At 31.9% G+C, this 20,867-nt stretch overlaps 1 protein-coding gene across 7 annotated transcripts in view; it reads left to right on the top strand.

Moving 5' to 3' along the window:
* Positions 1 to 20,867, top strand: part of CACNA2D1 (calcium voltage-gated channel auxiliary subunit alpha2delta 1) — a 452,371-nt gene that overhangs the window by 375,507 nt on the left and 55,997 nt on the right. For 3 of the 7 annotated variants that reach the window (XM_015599800.2, XM_015599795.2, XM_015599797.2), the window contains exons 16-21: positions 2,639 to 2,716; positions 4,619 to 4,693; positions 4,940 to 5,014; positions 8,012 to 8,068; positions 12,190 to 12,261; positions 13,630 to 13,701. In XM_015599800.2, coding sequence (XP_015455286.1) covers positions 2,639 to 2,716; positions 4,619 to 4,693; positions 4,940 to 5,014; positions 8,012 to 8,068; positions 12,190 to 12,261; positions 13,630 to 13,701 — 429 coding nt within the window. The remainder of the gene's footprint in view (positions 1 to 2,638; positions 2,717 to 4,618; positions 4,694 to 4,939; positions 5,015 to 8,011; positions 8,069 to 12,189; positions 12,262 to 13,629; positions 13,702 to 20,867) is intronic. The other 4 variants (XM_015599796.2, XM_015599798.2, XM_015599799.2 and 1 more) reach the window with 2 other exon arrangements.

A 20,867-nucleotide genomic window follows, 5' to 3' on the forward strand; every position in this document is an offset into this window, starting at 1 on the left:
TAGGCACTATTAACAGCAACCTTGCATGCTAAGACAGATAAAATGAAGCTTGCTTACTTCAAGCCCTAGCTAAAATTACTGTTCAGTGTTTCTTCTTGACATCACATATTTATTTAAGGTCACATGGTCATCTGAAGCTATGGTTAAAATGTTTTGCTTTTCCCAGTCTATCACAGGACAGAGTAGGATAGGAGGAGTCAATAAGTATGCCCTGTTGTATTTCCTATGACCAGAAGTTCATTAACCAACAAGTCTGCATTGTTAGTAAGGTTCTTACTGATAGCACAAATGAGAAATATTGAGGAATTTTGGTTCTCAATATGCTGTTCAATAAGCTGAAAATAATTATAAAAAATGAAAAAAAAAAAAAGAGGCACATGAATTGGCTATTCAATGAACATACAGAATATTCTTTTTACTGACTTGAGAATGAAAAGTGACCAATCTTGTATCTCTAGTTATTTGTTTATAATGTCGCACATAGTAGATTGCGACATTATATACCGGTCAAAGTAACAGTTATATAAAGAAGGAAAAAGTAAAAATATTTTAAGACAAAATATAATAAATATAATAAACAAATGAAAAGAGCTCTGGAAATTCAGAAGAAAGAAGCCATATATTTGGGGATGGAGTAGGGTGAGGTTAAAAAAATGGTGACATTTTAGCTGATTTATGACTTCAGTTTAACTTTCTATAATTGGTGTTGAGTAGTGAACCACACAAGGGATGTAGTATGAAAGTTACCAAAGTGCTGGATATGTTGAAGGAATGGTGCCTCTCTCACTTTTGGAGATAATAGGAAATGAGGACAGAAATAAGACTGAGACTATTGTGGAAGGTTCATTTTATTTGGGAGATGAGATTTTTTTTTTTTGTATAAAAAGAGTGATGGAAAAGAGTTGGGCTCTAGAAAATAAACCTCAAATAAATTCCAGGAGACCAGAAATCTTGTTTTATCTTTTTTTTTTTTTTTTAATTCTCTAGAGACTTGTACAGTACCAAGGAATAGCATACATTTTTTTTTTGTATGTGTAATAAATAAGGGAGAAAATGGAAGTTGGGCACCAATGAGTTCATCCATGAATTTGTTTTATATGTTAGTCTAGTATCTCATTAGGACACATTTTACCATATTTATAAGTAAATTATGGTATTCTATAAAAATGCAAAAGTGATCCAAAGAAAAAGATTGCATCCATATATACCTTCTGTATGCTGGCAGGTATAAAGCTATACATATATATTATAACTCAGAAAGTTTGCCAAAAGGAATTTTCACTGAATTATCTTTTGGATACTAGCTTTATGAATTATCTGTAATCTTGACTTTATTGAGGTGGCATTTTTTCATTGTGAATATTAATTTGCACATTTAATTAAGGATGTTTTCATTACCAAATAGTCTTGCTTGAGATTAAATAGAGATAATGTGTATATCATCATGAACCCAACTACATGTAGTTGTTTTATTAATTTTATTTGTCCTAAAAAAATTTGGTATTTTATTCTGCTGAAACCCTCTCTATGATTGTCTTTCCTCACTAATTCAGTTGCCATTATATTAGTAATCCCCACATGCACTATTATAACCATAGGCTAAGAGATTTTCTTCATGAGACCACGCTGTTTCTGGAATGAGAACAGAGGGCATGAGATTTGGATGTGGGGTCATTATTCATAGGAAAATTCACTAATATTTTTCGCTATTTTTCGCTAATTCACTATTTTCTCTGAAATGCAAATTCAAAATTACAAACAACTTAAAATTATTTAAAAAGTGATTTTGTTGAAGATGGAATTTTGACACAAAATAGTGGTAAAAATATATAGTTGCTGCAGATGGCAGTAATGAAAGAAAAAGCAACCTCTTACTTGAAACTCAGTTTGTTTTGACTTATCTCCATGGATTCATTTAATATATGACATTATCTACGTGCTGACTCGCATGTCATTATTTTTGTTATACTAAACTGCTAATGACTAGGCTTTCATATTAGATGCTTGCAGTTTTCTTGTATACATTATTTTACTTTGTCAAAAATTGCTATTGATTTTGGAGGGTATTTAGAAGCAATATTGCTTCTTTTGAACAGCATAGTGTTTGCCTAGAATATCCCAGAAAGGCAATATCAATAACACGTTTCTTCTATTCAAATGTTATACTGCTACACATTTGTGAGTTAGCATGAAGCCTTGGACTTAGGGCATGAAACCAATTTTAGAATAGAGCTACAACAAAGGAAGGTGAATAAATCATTTGAAATATGTAATATTCTAATATCAATCTGCTTATGGAGGCCTCTGATATTAGGTGAACTATCATCATGAAGAAATGTTTAGTTACTGAAATGTTTAGTGTCATTTGATTTTTTTATTTTAAGTTATTTGAAATGCTCTTGTAGAGTATTATTTCAGATGGTGCATGCTTCAATAGCTGCCTAATAGATCTTGATTATTTCTAAGACATTTTCATTTATTTTTTAAAAAATAATCTTTCAAAATTAATTACTAGTTTTTTGTAGCTCTTTATAAAATAACTATAAAAATTGGTGTCATATGTCAAAGACTAGTGCAGTATGATAAAGTTTAAATTGTAATTTTAATTTGCCTTTTTTTTTTCTGAATCTATTTTTAGGAACTGGGACTTGTTATTACTGGAACTCTTCCGGTCTTCAACATAACCGGCCAAGTTGAAAATAAGACAAACTTAAAGGTTAAAAGTTAATTAATAAAATTAATAATAATAAATGATAAAGTGTGACGTTGAAGCTTATTGTGGATAAGATATATCTATAAGCAAATATATACAATGTAACTGTCTTGAGAGGCCAGAAGTAAAAGATAACAGCTGCTTATATGATAACCACCTAGGAAAAAGGAAATGCTGGTCAAATTCTGTTTCCCCAGAGCCGAGATTCAACTTCACTCCATTTAATTATGACCTGAGGAGAACACAAGTTCAGACTCTGGGAGTAATTATGTGATAAATGGGCAATATTATTGCATGTACATTTTAAAAAATGTATCTAAGATATTCATGGAGTTCAAAAAGAAAAAATCCGAAGAACAATACCATGACGATGTTTGTATCAGGTGTACATAGGCATATTTATTGAGTCGTTCCTCCTTCAACTCCCATTCAATCAAGAGTTTTTTTAATTATCATGTACCTTAAGGGACTGATTTAAATGAATAGTTGTCTTTATTTTTTCTATTTTTAAGATTCAGGAAAAATAATGAGTTTCATAAAAATCTTGATTTCTACAGCACTAGTATGTTGTCAATACAATAAAATGCTATCTACTAAAAGTTCTGAAAGTTCTGAAAAGTATGTATCATGTACTCCGTTAAATTCCATTTCTTATTTTTTAAATACTTTTGATTTAAAAGTAGGGTTGCATTCCTATTTCTTAGCTTGCATCAAAAGGAATTTAAGGGTACGGGAGAAGTTAATTCTTTTCTAGTTCTAAATATTCATTTTATAGTTTGGTTGACATTTCTGATTTGAGGAAAATTTATTTCCAGTTTATGGTATAATGAAGCCTATTGTACTTAAACATTATTTAGTTATTGTAAATTTCAGTTGAACTCTTTATTTTAATGATGTGGCCATAGAAAACATTATTTATTCCTCTTTTGGGGCAAGGGGGCCATTATCATTCTTAAATATTTGTGGGTTATAGTACTGTAACTCATAAAGTAGTACTCTGTTTCCTCATGTGGACTGTCTAAGGGATTGCTTTAATTGGTTTTTACTCAAACTAAGATTGATTCACAAGAAAATGGAATACTTTTTGACCTAACTTTCTCACTGTATATGCAACTACACAAAGTTTAAAGAGTTCTTATAATAACTATAGACTGGATTTTATATTTTCTTTGTAACATTTTAATTTATTTTATAATTTATATAATTCCATTTAAAATAAAAATTCCTGATTCTAAATTTTAACGCCATTTCCATCTTTATGTCCCATAAATTATTATAGCCATTTGCTACATAGCCTCTTGACTTGCAACTAAAACTATGATGCCCATCATTCAGTATTTAGAAATTAGCAGCAAGCAGAAACGGCGTTTTGAGGATTTTTATTTTATTACCAATAAGGTCATATAATCTTCAGGATAGTTGTACATACATAGTACTATCAACAGCAAAAATTTATGGTTTTTTTTATTCCATATTGCCCAATATCTTTAAGCTGGACATTTTTGTGATTTCTTAATCATAGTACATCACAAAGTCAGTCTACATTCACATACATAGACACACACATGCAAAAGTTTAAAGAGCTATAGCTTCTGACTATAAATAGAAATTAAAGATTAGAGGTAATGAGTATAAAAAGTATCAAATAAAAATTTTCATATCTTCTTATTTGTTAACCTCAGTCATCAAAATTTTATTTTTTTAAGCTAAATAATAAGTTGTGGAAAAACAATCAAAGCTGAGAATCATTGTAACTTGACCAAAAATGCCTCACCCCTATACAAATGTGTAAGCTAGTATAAAATACAACCACTGTCAAACAAAGGGATGAATAATATAATAATTTTGTACACATATGTAAATTTTTGGTATAAAACACACTATCTTTTTGCTGTCTTACTGTAGAACCAGCTGATTCTTGGTGTGATGGGAGTTGATGTGTCTTTGGAAGATATTAAAAGACTAACACCACGTTTTACAGTAAGATGCAGTTTACTTTTTTGGTATCTTTTCTATTTTAAAGCTCTGTACTAGTCGAACTCGTCTGTAAAACATTAATTCTCAAAAATTGTGTGCAATTATCTTAGCAAAGGAACTAAATGTTGAAAGGATCCTTAAAATGTTCTTCATGCTTTAAAATGCGTATTTAAGGTTTTAAAAAAAAGAATGAGGATTTCTGATTTTGACTGGAGAACTCCTAAGTTCTTGTTGTTGTTTTTGTTTCAGTTGTGCCCCAATGGCTATTATTTTGCAATTGATCCTAATGGCTATGTTTTATTACATCCAAATCTTCAGCCAAAGGTATGTATATAATTTGTTTCAGTGATTAGTGTTCTATACAATTAATTATTAATGTTCTTAATAGGTTAGTCATTTTAAAATTCACTATAAACGCTAACTATAAAGGAACATTATATCTGTAACATAAATAGATGACAAGTTCCCAGTTTATAATATATGAAACTGTGAAAGCAATTTTCATTTTCTGTTACCAATTTAGCTATCCAATATTTAGTCAACCAATATTCCTATTTTAAGGACAGCCATTATTACCACCTGTGCCTTAGTTCCACTCATCTCACGTGGGATATTGTGTAAGGCTGTAAGATGATGGAGAGTGCCCCACCTGGGTGTGAAACTAATAGATATAAGCAGTGTTCCTCCATACACAAGCTGCATTTTCCAATGCCCTTTACTTCTGGTAATTATCTCTCTTTTCCCTGTCCTAGAGTAGCTTTTTTTTTCTACTTTTGGGTAGGCTTGTAAAAATATGTATGAAATTCAGGAAGTAAAACTCTATGGGATGGGCTTCAGAAATGGAAAATGTTTATTAGTGAGTTATTGGGAAGTGATAAAATTTTGTAGATAAACCATTATCCTAATCTGTATGTCTGTTTTCCAAGATATATTTTCTTAAATACCTCATTCAACTTATTTCACTCTTCATTAATGCTTCACAGGTAGGGGGAAATTTATTTAGAAGTAAAAGTTGGTAAAATCTTATATAATTGTTTTTATCTTCAAGTTGCTAACTTTGAAAATAATACTGAAGATAGTTTAAACCATGCTGGAGGGAAATATATGCAGACATGCATACTACATTGTTTTCCCTGGTCATGAATATTTAATGTTAGTAGTATTTTAGGACACACATACACATACAGTATGTGCATGCACACACACACATACACACACAAGTTGAGTCATTTAAATATTGTTCATATTACTAGTAAGAACTATTGATATTGAATGCAAAAACAAATGTTTATAATTAATTTCTCTATTTTAATTCTTCTTACTTTGAAACTTATTTCCATTTATGATTCATCATTATCTAAACATTTGCAATCAAATGTAGCTGCTGATCACACTGCATTATTTTGAAAGTTATTTCATTATAAATGTTGTGTAAGCTTTTATCCCATTATTATGAGTCTGTCACAGATGTTTATAAACATGTCATGTTCTTCTTAATAGAGTTGTTTATGGTCGAATAAACATTCTATGATTTTGCCATAATTGAAAATTTTTATCTTTTTATATCTTTTTAAGATTTCTAACAATTTGTGATATTATTGTTAGGTCTTTGTATAGTCAGTGTATTTTAAATTATATTCTCATAATTAAAGTGAATTAAAAGCAGTGACAATGTAATGTGCTGAAGGGTATGAAAGATCCCTATTTTTATGATTGTAGGTGTTAACACATTCCCCAAAAGGAACTAAAATATATCAGGCAAAATAAAAGAATAATGAGAATAATACACATATGCTATATATATAAATCTATCATTTAGAGGTAAAAATTTGAAAAATGTTTTCCCTTTTATGCATTCTTCTACTAATAATGAATATTTGCATAAAGAATTTTATTACAATTTGAATGATGTTAACATATTTCACTCATATTTGAAATAATTTACTAAAATTCATAAAATTATGTGAAAATATAAATTCTATATAAATCATTATTATAGCCCAAGTGATTTTTTTCAGAATTATGTTAGCTTTCATTTTTTTTATATAGGAAATTATTAAAGCAAGTATGCAATGGAAAGATATTTAGAAAAATTTTAAAAACCATTAAAATAAATGTTTGAACAATTAATGTATTTTTTTCTGAAATTCATACTTGTGAATTAAATGTGCTTGTGAATTCTCATCATTAATGGGTTAAACATTATGATTTCTATTTTGTGTGTGATAGTGTATATTATACAGATAGATACAAGAACTTCGTAAAAGGATGATATAGTGAAAGATAGCTGTTTTAGAAATTGACAAATACAATATGATAACAGCTAGTATAGTAACAAAATTAATCTCAATTTTTTCATCTGAAATTCACCAGAAGAAATAAAGGAAAATAATGATATGTTCCACAGTACCTGTTACTATTTTAAAAAGGTCCAAGTCCAATGTTATGCAAATAGTCTTTGCTGAATGCCTTGTTTTTCTTGAAACTATAATCAATTATTTCAGTACAATTTTGTTGTTTGTAGAAGGCAAAACAAGTATCCTTTTAAAAGCTCAAAATATTAGTAAATAAAGCAGCTATGAACCTTTTGCATATCTAATTTTCTAAGAAATCATTACTTATCTTCTAATATACTATCACCACCATGATCACATTTAACAAATGCTGAATTATGTATCCTGTTTTATTTAAAAATGCATTTAATATTTTTCCATTTTGTTTCATGGAAATGACCAAATTAAGTATAGTTTTTAGATATCTCATTTTTGATCAATATTAATAAATATTTATTGTAAACAAAATTATATATAAATGATGTTTTAGAAGTCAATATTTTTAAAAAATATGCAGTGTTATGATTGAATTCTCTCTCAGTTCCAGAGATAAAACATTTGGTATCACTTTAGAAAACAAAGGCAGAAAATTTAAGGGTTTAAGATTAAAATTTAATATCCTATAATATTTATATTTTAACACATTTGAATCATGTAAATTCTAAAAATTTCTGATTTTTCTTTTTCTTTTTTAATCAGCATAAAAGATTTCTGAGAAGAACCATTTTTCTCATTTCCCACTTCATTTTTTTTCCTAGGAAAAAGAATATTACAGTCACTTTGCTAAAAATATTTTCTAGTATTTTTACCAGCATAACAATATTTACTAATATTATGTTTAAACTTTCATTTTATTTATTGACTCTGTATGAACTCTATGATACTTATTTTTGATCAAGGAAATATCTGACCAAAATTGATTATAGAATAGCCCCCTTACCTATGTTGAAATGTACTATGATGAATTATCATCTTTCTGTTGCTTTAGCCTATCGGTGTAGGTATACCAACAATTAATTTAAGAAAAAGGAGACCCAATGTTCAGGTAACTGTGAATGAAGTTAGCAGTGCCTTCAGATTTGCTAAATCAATGTTGAAATTAAGCTTCTCTTTCTAAAAGCATATTATTAATTCTGCCTTTCCTGACATCAAGCTTCCAGAGCATGCGATGGAGATGAGCATCATTTCTCAATAAACTAGAGCAAAAAGGTTCTTAATGATGGCAGAGGGTATGCAATGGCTAACTACAGATTGCTAGCAAATTATGTAATAATGTTAACAATCAGAGTAATCATAATCAGATGGCTTCTAAAAATAAATTTATTAAATACTGTGAAATTAGTGCCAAATCCATGCATTTCTAACAATTTGCTTATGAAATTAACTTCTAAGTGGAAATAAAAATACAATTCTGATGTGATAGTTTTTATAAGCCACAAAATTTAAGCCAAAATTTCTTTGAATTTCTAAAAGTATATTTTTAGATTAGAATTCAAATAAATTTCCCTTTAGCTAATTAAAAATATCCAAATTTGCAAATAAATATTGTGAAATTTTATTGTTTGGCAAACTCATTGCAAAATCTTTTCTCTATTGGAAACAAAATTTAAACTTTACTATATGTATACATATTTCTATAAGCACACTAAAAATAATGTAAAGGAATACTTCCTACACTTTAGCAGTTTGGTAGAATTTCAGAAGTTTAAAGAAAGTTCAATATGACTTAAGGTTTTATATGTAAGCCTATTATTTCTTAAAAAAAAAAATCTTGGTGACATAATGCAGATGGTCCCTGACATAATAGTTCAACTTACAATTTTTCAGCTTTACAGTGGTGCCAAAGCAATACACAATTAGTAGAAACTGTCTTTGAATTTTGATCTATTCCTGGGCTTACAATATTTGATATCTGGTGATGCTGAGCAGTGGCAAGGAGCTGCAGTTCCCAGTCAGCCATGCAATCCCAAGGGTTAACAACCGAGACTACCCTGTATTCATTGTATTAGATGCTTTTGCCCAACCGTAGGCTAATGCTAAGTGTTCTGAGTACGTTTAAACATGGGCTAGGCTAAGCTGTGACGTTCGGTGTATTAGGTGTATTAAATGCATTTTGACTTAGAATATTTTCAATTTATGATGAGTTTATTGGAATGTAACCCCATTGTAAGTCGAGGAGAATTTGTAATGGAGAGGTAGTATGATGTTAAGATCATTAAGCTGTGAATTATAGAATTGAGTTTTAGTTTGGTTCTACTTACACTCAACGCTGTACCTTTGAATAATTATCTAAATCCCATAGTACTTCGGTTTTTGTTTTTCATCTGAAAAGCAGGAGGATTGAAGTAATCATTGTTTTCTACCACACAGTATAATTTGCCTAGGAAATTTATATATGCATTTGTATAATCAATTCCAGACTCCATTTTCTGAAAATTCTGATTTCATTTAGGCAGGGATGGGATCCAGGCTTCTAATTAGTTTTTGAAGCTTCTCAGGTTGTTCTAAAAGCGTAGAGCTGCTGTGTTAGGAGCGTCAGTTCTCCTTTAGCTCTAGAATTCCATTACAACTTGACTTTCATGTCATTGCATCAGTCTTTATATCTTTTATGATTCCTATAGAGGTTAAAATTATACTTACGTCTTTTCTTGATATAATAAATTGTTTTGTGTTACTCTTCTTGCATGTTTCTTTCTGTGTATTATCTAAGCAGTCATCTACATGTTAGTAAATCTTTATTTTTGCAGTACTTTCAAATATTGCATGTAAATATGATATAATTTAAAAATAAACAACCTGAAAAATGGCTTGTTTTATTTTTGTTTTCCTTTAAGGAAACCTCAAATGGCAAACTAGCAACCACACAAGACTTCTGAATTTGGGGAATATTTTTTGAACTACGTATGTAGTATTTTTAATAATACTAACTACTAATTATTTCAATTTAAAATTTGTTAACAACATTGCCTTTATTTTAGTTCCACAGATGATGTGGTCATTATGTCAATTGATATTCAAATCTTACAAATGAGAAATGTTAGCTCTTTAAAATATCAAACAAAAGTATTGGGAGTGGAGAAAATGGATTCCAGTTTTCAAGCCTTTCGCTGCTTTCTTAAAAGATCTTTCTGCTTTCAGATTTTTTAATTACTGTCCTATGATGGGTCTTTTAAAAAATGGTCAGCCAGATTGCCATTTAAAAAGTACAGTTTATGCATTGACATTTTCCTTTACAATTTCATTTTCTTCTCTGTGTCTTTATATGTTGGATTGGGACATGATCTTCATATTGCCAATTCTACCTGATAACGCCTCCTCCATGCATGCTGTTTTGGGTCTGCTCATGCTATGCATTATCCATTGCATGTAAGATAATATCCTTATTTCTGTTCTTATGATTTTGATTTTTTGCAGTGAGTAAGTTTGTTAAATGTTTAATGCTGGCTGGTATGATGGCATTTGTTTCATGGGACTTTAAATAAGCAATCTGAATAATATTGTCAACTTTAGAGTATCCTTTTGTTTTTTAAAGAAAGGATTAGAATTATTTTCAATATTGGTTTTTATTTTCTTATGAAATATTCTACATTTCAAACATTTCAAATGAAAATTTGCTTCTGAGGCAAAAAAAATGCTGTCTAAACTCATGGTCAGTGTTGTCCTTATTGAACAATCTAATACTTATTTTTAATATTCTAGAACCTTCTGATTCTAGATGAGTTCATAAGCAGCAAATATTATTTCAATAAAAGTACCAGATACACTTGAGATTATTTTTGTAAATTTGTCTTGAAGAATCACTCATCAAAACTCATGGGAATCATAAATTTTTATTGTTTAAATGGAGTTACTCTTTGAAGGAAGGCATTTTGGTCATAATTATAAAAGAAAAACATGCCACATGTACTATGTCATTCAACATTTAAGATAAATCAGACATGGTTAATTTCAGTACATTTTAATTATTCTTGCATAATCAGCCCTCCTAAAACTGTTTAAAACAGTGATGATCTGAATATATTTTAGAAGAGCCTGCTGAAATTACTAAAATTCTATTGACTTTTCACTAATACAACATGGTTTGTATTTATTACTTCTATCTAATATTCTCATAGTTTAGTGGCATTTATTTTAGTAAACATTAAGTATCCAATTCCTAAAATTTTGCAATTATAAAATAATAGACATTTATTATGATTTTATTCTAGTGAACTTTGAAATTCACTATGATATGTGTTACTTAGCAAGTATTATAAGAGAACCGGTATATTTTTATTTATCAAAAAAGTCAATAAATCTTCATTTTACAATTGACAAAAATTTTAAATGTTATATGAGGTAAATTTGGCAGGCTAACAGTTTTATTTGATATAGTCACTGCCTTGTTTCACACTGCATTTTATTTATTGTTGGACACCAGCAAGAAGAAGCAGTGAGTTGTTAAAGCAGGAAACAGTATTTAGTGAACCCAGGGATTATTATTCTCATTAGACTTTAATTATAATGTTTATTAAAACCTTTATGACTTAACCACAATTTTTATCTTATAAAATTTACTTAATTTGAATTATTGAAATATAATGTAAAATTTCTGAGGTCAACTATATGAAGCAAACTTGCATCTTTATGCATTTTAAGAAGGAAGAATATGTTTATAAGTTTCTTTTGTGTAGCAAATTCAAACATAATTTTAAAAATATTTTTCTCATGTAATTTGTTTCTTTTTAGAAAAAGTAAGAAAGTATATTATTTATATACTTCCTTTGTTTTATTCCTAAATATGTTATTCACCTGGCTGTATTTTATTCCTTAACATTCTAATTAAAGAACAAAATTATGACTAGATCTTCAAGAGTCTTTTTTCCCCCAGAACTTGTGATTCTAAATGTAGTATCTAACACAGCACTCAAAATGAGACTGTCTTCAGTTGGTGATTAAAATGTGTTTGCTACACTTAAAGCTCAAATTCCTGGTCTATTTATTATTATTTTTCAAAATATATATGAAAGAATATACCTTTGTACAATTATTTTGTCAGCAATTTAATTTACTTTAGGTAAGTAACTTTTACAGAATTAATTTTGTATGTAAATATCCATTGAATTAGTCTATATAACATCATTTTATGGTATCTTATATGTTTAATTATTATTATTTTCTGTGTAGAACCCCAAATCTCAGGAGCCAGTAACTTTGGATTTCCTTGATGCGGAATTAGAGAATGAAATTAAAGTGGAGGTGAGTGTAATCAGTAGGCCTAAACAAAGCCTTCAGGTCAGATGCTGAAATTCACTCATTCCACAAGTATCTGTTGAGCAGCTTCATTGTATGAAGTTCTCTCTTAGGTACTGTATACACAAAGATGAATGGCTTTTGTCTTTAAAAATGTCTAGGTCCTGAGCTTGCTCATCCAAAAGACTATATGAAAAGGAATACATATTTTAAGTTGGGTATGACCTTAGTTTTTTCTTTCTCATTCCACAGGTGGAGGTACTTTAAGTATTTCAAAACAAATGTAACTTGTAAATTTCAATAAAAAAATATATATATGGAGGATGATACTATAGAATTGAAAGAAAAGTTGGAGGGAATCTAACCATCCAACCACCCACTGAGAAACATGCAGGGAGAATCTGCCATGTTTATCTTAGTTCTCTACTCAGAAAATTTCTACTTTATTTCATAATCAAAATTTTATGTCCCTTCCTCTGAGAGTATCTTCCATAATATTAAGTATAATCATTAATAATAATATTTATTAAGTACATGGTGTCAGTTACAGATTCTCAAGAGCATTTGAAGTGCATCCTGTCCTTTTCTTGTTGTTGTTGTTGTTTGTTGTTGTTGTTGTTGTTGTTATATCTGTTGTACTGATGATATATTTGAGGTACGAAGAGGTTAAATAGCTTGTCTCCAGTTATTCTACTAGTAAATAGCAGAACCAGAATTTGAACCAGTCTCTTGTACTCCAGAGCAGAGATGTTTTAAGATTCTTTCAGATGAATTAACTCCTTCTCTTACCTATGCAAAGGTCACCAATTTCTGTTATAACTTGTCAGTGTCTTTTGAGTTGTACTTGGTTTATGCTTTTACACATTTATCCCTTCATTGTGGAACAATAGAATTTATGTATTATAATTACCCTAGACTGATACATAGTTCTGGGATGTTTTAGGTGATTAAAGAATATTTATTGTAAAGTGTTTAGACATGCTAGAGTAGGATTATGTAATGGCGAAGAGCTTGGTCTTTGACTCTCATGCCACTGAGTGACTAGAATATTATTTAACCTCTCTTAAGTCTCAGTTTCACCTTATTTAATCCCATAAAGTACTTAACCACTCTTTTTAAAATTACATTACAAAAAGTAATGACTAGTTGAAGTATTTCATTAAGGATTTTTAAAATTATTTAAAAATAATCTAAAATGACAATAATATGGGAACTTTTAAGAGAATAGTGCCAGTGAACAACTGCAACTACTAGTAACACCAAACTACTATTTTTATTCAATTTCTTCTGAAATAAGGTATAAAACTTTAATAATCATACTTTGGTAGGTCAGTTGAGTACATGTAATAAAGTAATTGTTTCATTTTCTCTTAGATTCGAAATAAAATGATAGATGGAGAAAGTGGAGAAAAAACATTTAGAACTCTGGTTAAATCTCAAGATGAGGTAAGAATAAAGTCAAGCTTATTCTTAAACAAAAATATATATGTTAATTATAATTGATGTTGATTGTTTTAGTTTTCTATTAAAGCAATATTTATTGATAACACAAGAATGTCTTTAGTAAGCAAAAAAATTTAGACACACTTTTGAAGAGATTTTCCGTAAGATTTTTAACTCTTTAATTTTTTTAAATTTTATTTTCAATTAGAGCTGACATTCAATATTATTTTTTATTAGTTTCAGGTGTACAGCATAGTGATTAGACATTTATATAATTTATGAAGTGATCCCCCTGATTAGTCTAGTACCCACCTGACACTGTACATAGTTATTACAATATATAATTGAAAATATTCCTTAAGCTATACTTCACACCCCCATGACTATTTTGTAACTATCAATTTATACTTCTTAATTCCTTCACTTTTTTCACCCAATCTCCTCCTATCTGTCAATAACCAGTTTGTTCTCTGCATCAATGATTCTGTTTCCATTTGTTTGTTTATTTCTTTAGGTTCTACATATAAGTGAAATCATGTGTATTTGTTTTTCTCTGACTTATTTCACTTACCATAATACCCTCTAGGTCCACATGAGGACCTAGGTGGTAAGGATTCTTTTTTTTTTTTTTTTTTAAGGCCGAGTAACATTCCATTGTATATATGTACCACAACTTCACTATCTAATCGTCTACTGATGGGCACTTAGGTTGCTTCCATAATTGACTGTTATAAATAGTGCTGCAATGAACATAGGAGTGCATCTATCTTTTCTAATTAGTGTTTTGGTTTCTTCGGATAAATACCTAGGAGTGCAATTGCTGGACCATATTGTAGTTCTATTTTTAATTTTTTGACAACCTCCAAACTGTTTTCCATAGTGGCTGTACCAATTTGCAGTCTTGCCAACTGTGCATAAGGGTTCCATTTTCTTCACATCCTCATCAGTACTTGTTTTTTGATTTATTGATGATAGCCATTCAGACAGGTGTGAGGTGATATCTCACTGTGGTTTTAAATTGCATTTTTCTGATGATTAGTGACCTTGAGCATCTTTTCACATGGCTATTGGCCATCTACATGTCCTCTTTGGAGAAATTTCTATTCAGATCCTCTGCCCATTTTTTAATTGGATTTTTTGGTTTTGGGGGGTTTTGAGTTGTATGAATTCTTTATATTTTTTGGATTTTAACCCTTTATCAGATTTATCATTGGCAAATATCTTCTCCCATTTAGTAGATTGCCTTTTCATTTTGTTGATGGTTTCCTTTGCTATGCAAAACTTATTATTTTGATGTAGTCCCATTTGTTTATTTTTTTCTTTTGTCTCTCTTGCCTGAGAAGATATATCAGAAAAAAATATTGCTGAGCAATGCCAGAGAGTTTACTGCCTATGTTTTCTTCTAGGAGTTTTATGGTTTCAGGTTTTACATTTAAGTCTTTAATCCATTGTGAGTTTATTCTTATTTTTCTTTTAACTTATTCTTATTATATGGTGTAAGAAGGTGATACAATTTTATTTTCCTTAAATATATGTGCAGTTTTCTCAACACCACATATTGAATAAACTATCTTTATTGAAAAGACTATCTGTATATTCTTGCCTCTTTTGTCATAGGTTAATGACCTTATAGGTGTGGACTTATTTCTGAGCTCTCTATTCTGTTCCATTGATCTATGTGTCTGTTTTTATGCCAGTACCATGCTGTTTTGATTACTATAGCCTTGTAGTATAGTTTGATATCAGATAACTTTATACTTCTTTCTCAAGATTGCCTTGAGTATCTAGGGTCTTTTATGGTTCCATATAAATTTTAGGATTATCTGTTCTAGTTCTGTAAAAAATGTCATTGGCATTTTTGATAGGGATTGCATTGAATCTATAGATTGCTTTGAGTAGTATAGACATTTTAACAATGTCAGTTCTTCCTGTCCATTAGCACTATACATCCTTCCATTTGTTTCTATCCTCAATTTATTTATTCAATGACTCATAATTTTTCAAGTACAGGTCTTTTACCTCCTTGGTTAAATTTATTCCTAGGTATTTTATTGCTTTTGATGCAATTGTAGATATATCTGATAGTTTATTATTGGTGTGTAGAAATGCAACCGATTTCTGAATATTAATTTTGTATCTTGCTACTTTACTGAATTCATTTATCAGTTCTCATAGTTTTTTTTGGTAGATTCTGTAGGGTTATCTATTGTATCATATCATCTGAAGATAATGACAGTTCTACTTCTTCCTTTCCAATGTGGATGCCTTTTATTTCTTTTTCTTATCTGATTGCTGTGACTAGGACTTCCAACATTATGTTGAATAACAGTGGTATTGTTCCTGACCTTAAGAATAACTCTTTACCTTTTACCCGTTGAGTATGGGGTTACCTGCATTGACATATATGGCATGTATTGTGTCGAAGTATGTTTTCTCTGTTCCCACTTTGAGAATTTTTTATCATAAATGGATGCTGGATTTTGTCAAAAGCTTTTCTGCATTTGTCGATATGATCATATGATTATCTTTCAATTTGTTAATGGGATATATTTGACTTGAAGATATTGAACCAAACTTTAATCTCAGGAATAAATCCCACTTGATCATGGTGTATGATTTTTTCAATGTCTTGCTGAATTCAGTTTGCTGATGTTTTTTGAGGATTTTTATATCTATGTTCATCAGGGATATTAGCTTGTAATTTTTGTCTTTGTCTGATTTTGGAGTCAAGATAATACTGGCCTCATAAAATGAGCTTGGGAGCCTTTTTTTTCCTCTTGAATTTTTTGGAATAGTTTGAGAAGACTAGGAGTTAATTCTTTAAATGTCCAGTAAAATTCACCTGAGAAACCATCCAGTCCAGGACTTTTGCTTGTTGGGAGTTTTTTAATTACTGATTTGATTTCGTTGGTAGTAACTAGTCTGTTCAGATTTTCTATTTCTTCTTGATTCAGTCTTGGAATAGTATATGTTTATAGTGATTTATCCATTTCTTGTAGATTGTTCAATTTCTTGGCATATAATTGTGTGTAGTATTTTCTTATAATCCTTTGTATTTCTGTGTAATTAGTTGTCACTTCTCTTTCATTTCTGATTTTATTTATTTGGGTTCTCTTTTTTTCTCAATGAATGTGATTAAAATTTTATCAATTTGTTTCTCTTTTCAAAAAAGCAGCTCTTGGTTTCATTAATCTTTTGTATTCTTTTTTTAGACTATTTTGTTTATTTCCACTCTGATCTTTATTATTTCCTTCCTTCTACTTACTTTTTTTTTTCTAGTTTCTTTAAGTATAAGGTTAGATTGTTTGAGATTTTTCTTGTTTCTTGAAATAGGCCTGTATTGCTATGAATTTCCCTCATAGGACTGGTTTCACTGTGTCCCATAGATTTTATTCATTGTGTTTTCATTTCCAGTTGTCTCAAGGTATCTTTTGATTTCTTCCTTGATCTCATTTTTAGCCCATTCATTGTTTAGTAGCATGTTATTTAGCCTTCATATATTTGTGTATTTTTCAGTATTTTTCTTAGAATTGATTTCTAGTTTCATACCATTGTAGTCAGAGAAGATGATTGATGTTGTTTCAGACTAGTTGATATTAAATTTCTTGAGACTTATTTTGTGGACTAACATGTTGTCTGTCTTGGAAAATGTTCCATGTGCACTTAATAAGAATGTATATTCTGCTGCTTTGAGGTGAAATGCTCTAAAAATATAAATTAATCCATCCCATATAGTATGTCATGTAGCCTGGTGTTTCCTTGTTGATTTTCTGTCTGGAAGATTTGTTCATTGGTGTGAATGGGGTGTTAAAGTCCCCTATTCTGACTGTATTACTATTGATCTCTCCCTTTATATCTGTCAACATTTGCTTTATATATTTAGATGCTCCCATGTTGCGTGCATAAATGTTTACTAGGGTTACACCCTCTTGTTGGATTGATCCCTTTATCATCATGTAATGTCTTTCATTGTCTCTTATTATTTTCTTTATTTTAAAGTCCATTTTGTCTGATATAAGTATTGCTACCCCAGGTTTTATTTTTCACATCTATTTGCATGAAATATCTTTTTCCATTCCTTTACTTTCTGTCTGTGTCTTTCAACCTGAAATGGGTATCTTGTAGATGATATATGTATGAGTCTTATTTTCATATTTAGCTACCCTGTCTTTTGATTGGACCATTTAATCGATTTACATTCAAAGTGGTTATTGATAGAAATGTAGTTATTGCCATTTTATTATTTATATTTATGGGGTTTTTTGTTTCTTTTTTTTTCTCCTTTTTCTTAAAGAAGTCCCTTTAACATTTTTTGTAATACTAGCTCGCTGGTGATGAATTCCTTTAGCTTTTTTCTGTCTGGGAAGCTCTTTATCTCACCTTTAATGTTAATCAATAGCCATGCTGGGTAGCATAGTCTTGATTGTAGGTTCTTGCTTTTCATCACTTTGAGTACTTCTTGCCAATCCCTTCTGGCCTGCAAAATTTCTGTTGAGAAATCAGCAGACAGTTTTATGGGAGTATCCTTGTAAGTAACTAGCTGCTTTTCTCTTGCTGCTTTTAGGATCTTTGTCTTTAATCTTTGCCATTTTAGTTATGTTATGTCTTTGCGTGAGCCTGTTTAGTTTCATCTTCATGTGGGCCTGTTTGGGACTCTCTGTACTTCCTGGACCTGTATGTCTATTTCCTTCACCAGGTTATGAAAATGTTCAGTCATTATTTCTTCAAATAGGATTTCAATTCCTTGTTCTCTCTCTTCTCCTTCCAGTATGTCTATGATGTGAATGTTGTTATGCGTGATGTTGTTTCCAAAGTCCCTAAAATCAGCCGTTCCCAACCTTTTTGGCACCAGGGACCAGTGCTCCTGTGAAAATCTAATGCGTAATGATCTGAGCGGGAGCTGAGGTGGAGATGCTAGCGCTGGGGAGCAGCTGCAAATACAGATGAAGCTTTGCTCATTCATTCATTGCTCAACTCCTGCTGTGTGGCCTGGTTCCTAATAGGCAACAGACCACTACTGGTCCACATCCCAGGGATTTGGCTCCCCTTGCCTTAGACTATCTTTATTATTTTTTAATTACTTTTTTTTTTCTTTTTGCTGTTCCAATTGGGTATTTTCTGCTACCTTGTCTTCGAAATCACTTATTCAACCATCTACTTCATTAGATGTAGTAGATGGTGAAGTAGATGGTTGAATAAGTGATCTACTGTTGATTCCTTCTAGTGTATTCTTCATTTCAGTTATTGTATACTTCGTTTCTGACTGGTTCTCTTTTATAGTTTCTATGTATTTTCTTATGCTTACTATCTCTTTGTCGAAGTTCTCACTGAGACTGTTCTTCTGCTAAGTTCATTTAGCACACTTATAACCAGTGTTTTGAACCTTATATCTGGTAGGTTGCTTGACTCCATTTCATTTAGTTCTTTTTCTGGTTTTCTTTTGTTTTTTAATTTTGGACATGTTTCTTTTTCTTCTCATATTGGGTGCCTCTCTGTGTTTGTTTCTGTATGTTAGGAAGATCTGCTATGTCTCCAGTTGGTAACCAGGTAACTTTATATAGTAGGTGCCGTGTATGGCCCAGTGACACAGGCTCCCTGTTCATTTAAGCCAGGTGCTCCAGGGTTGTCCTTTATTTGGGTCATGTATGCCATCCTGTTGTAATTGAGCCTTGATTGTTGTTGGCACATCAGTGTGTGGGACGGACTCTCAGGCTGACTAGCTTTGAGGATTAGCCATGCCTATAGCATATGAGCTGCTGTATGGAGACTGACTCCTAGGAGTAGGGTTTACCCCAGTGAGTTCGTGTGCCTGTTGAGACCACCCTTTGAATGTGCCTGCCTTTTTGTGGGGCTAATCAGGTGGTGCTCTGACACCAGCCTCTGGGTGTTTTGGTTCTGAGGACCCTTGGGAGGGGCTCCAATGCAGGCCAAGGTCAGCCACTGCCTGTGACCAGCCGGAGCTACCTAGTACAAGCTACAAAGCTATCCACAGTTTATCACTGCTTGTGATGGACCTGGAGGCACGTGGCAGAGGCCATGCTCTGAAGTAAGTAAGGCCTGCTGCCACCGGTGGCAGGCCTAGGCACCTCAGCAAAAGGCCCAGGGTACCCCAATGCCGGAGGCTGCCTGCTGGTGCCCATAAGGCTCAGCAGCTAAGAGAGCCTGATACACAGCTGAGTGAGGCAGGGTCCAAGGGAGTCACCAGGGTGGGGCAAGCGGTATTTTCCAGGTTAGTGCAGATTCGGATTTTTTGCCAGTGCTGAGCCTATGGCTACTTGTGAAAGTCTCAGATTGCATCGGGGCCTGCTAATGCCTGCCTCAGGCCCACAGACACCCAAGATTTGTTCAATACTGCAGCTTCAGCCGGGGCTGGTGCCCACCACTGAAAACATCTCTGAAAGCGTGAGAGCGGATCCCTGTTGGTTGCTACTGGAGCCTCCTGCCAAGAGTGCAGGGTTGGGCTGGTTGCCCAGCCAGGATCATGCCTCTGGCAATGTGCAAGTTGAGTGAAGCAGGATCTCAGGGAGTCACCAGGGTGGAACAAATGGAGTTCACCAGGTCAATGCAGATTTAGACTTGGCAGTGTTGGGAGTGAGCTCAACACAAGGATAATGGTGGCTGTCCCCCCAGCCCTCACCCTGAAGCCACACAACTCAGTCTTTCCTTGTATGTCTCTGGCACCTCCTGAGCTGATATCCCTTCACCAAAGCCCAGGGTGAATGCCTGCAAGCAAGTGAATCTGTATGTGGGCCCTTTAAGGGATTGTCTGGGTTTCCAGAAGTTTTCTGTTTCACCCGGACAGGTGAAATCATTGCTGGTTTTCATAGTCAGATTCTGTGGGGATGCCTTTTCCTGGCACTGAAACCCTGAGCCGGGGAGCCCCAGTGTGGGGCTAGGGCTCCTTGCTCCTCTCAGGTGTGTTGTTGGGAGGCTGGCTACCCAACCAAGATATCCTTCCTGAAGCTCAACCTCCACATATGGGTGTGGGGCCAGTCTCTGTCACTTATCTGCCCCTCCCACCAATCTCAATGTGGTCTCTTCTTTATATTATTAGTTATAGGAGTTCTGTTCAGCTAGTCTTCAGACAATTCTCCAGGTTAGATTGATTGTTCTATAATTTAGTTGTAATGTTAATGTGAGTACTGCATTTACCTACTCCATCATTTTGA

The sequence above is a fragment of the Pteropus alecto genome, unplaced genomic scaffold, assembly GCF_000325575.1.
Source record: "Pteropus alecto unplaced genomic scaffold, ASM32557v1 scaffold69, whole genome shotgun sequence".
In the NCBI taxonomy this organism is placed as follows: Eukaryota; Metazoa; Chordata; class Mammalia; order Chiroptera; family Pteropodidae; genus Pteropus; species Pteropus alecto.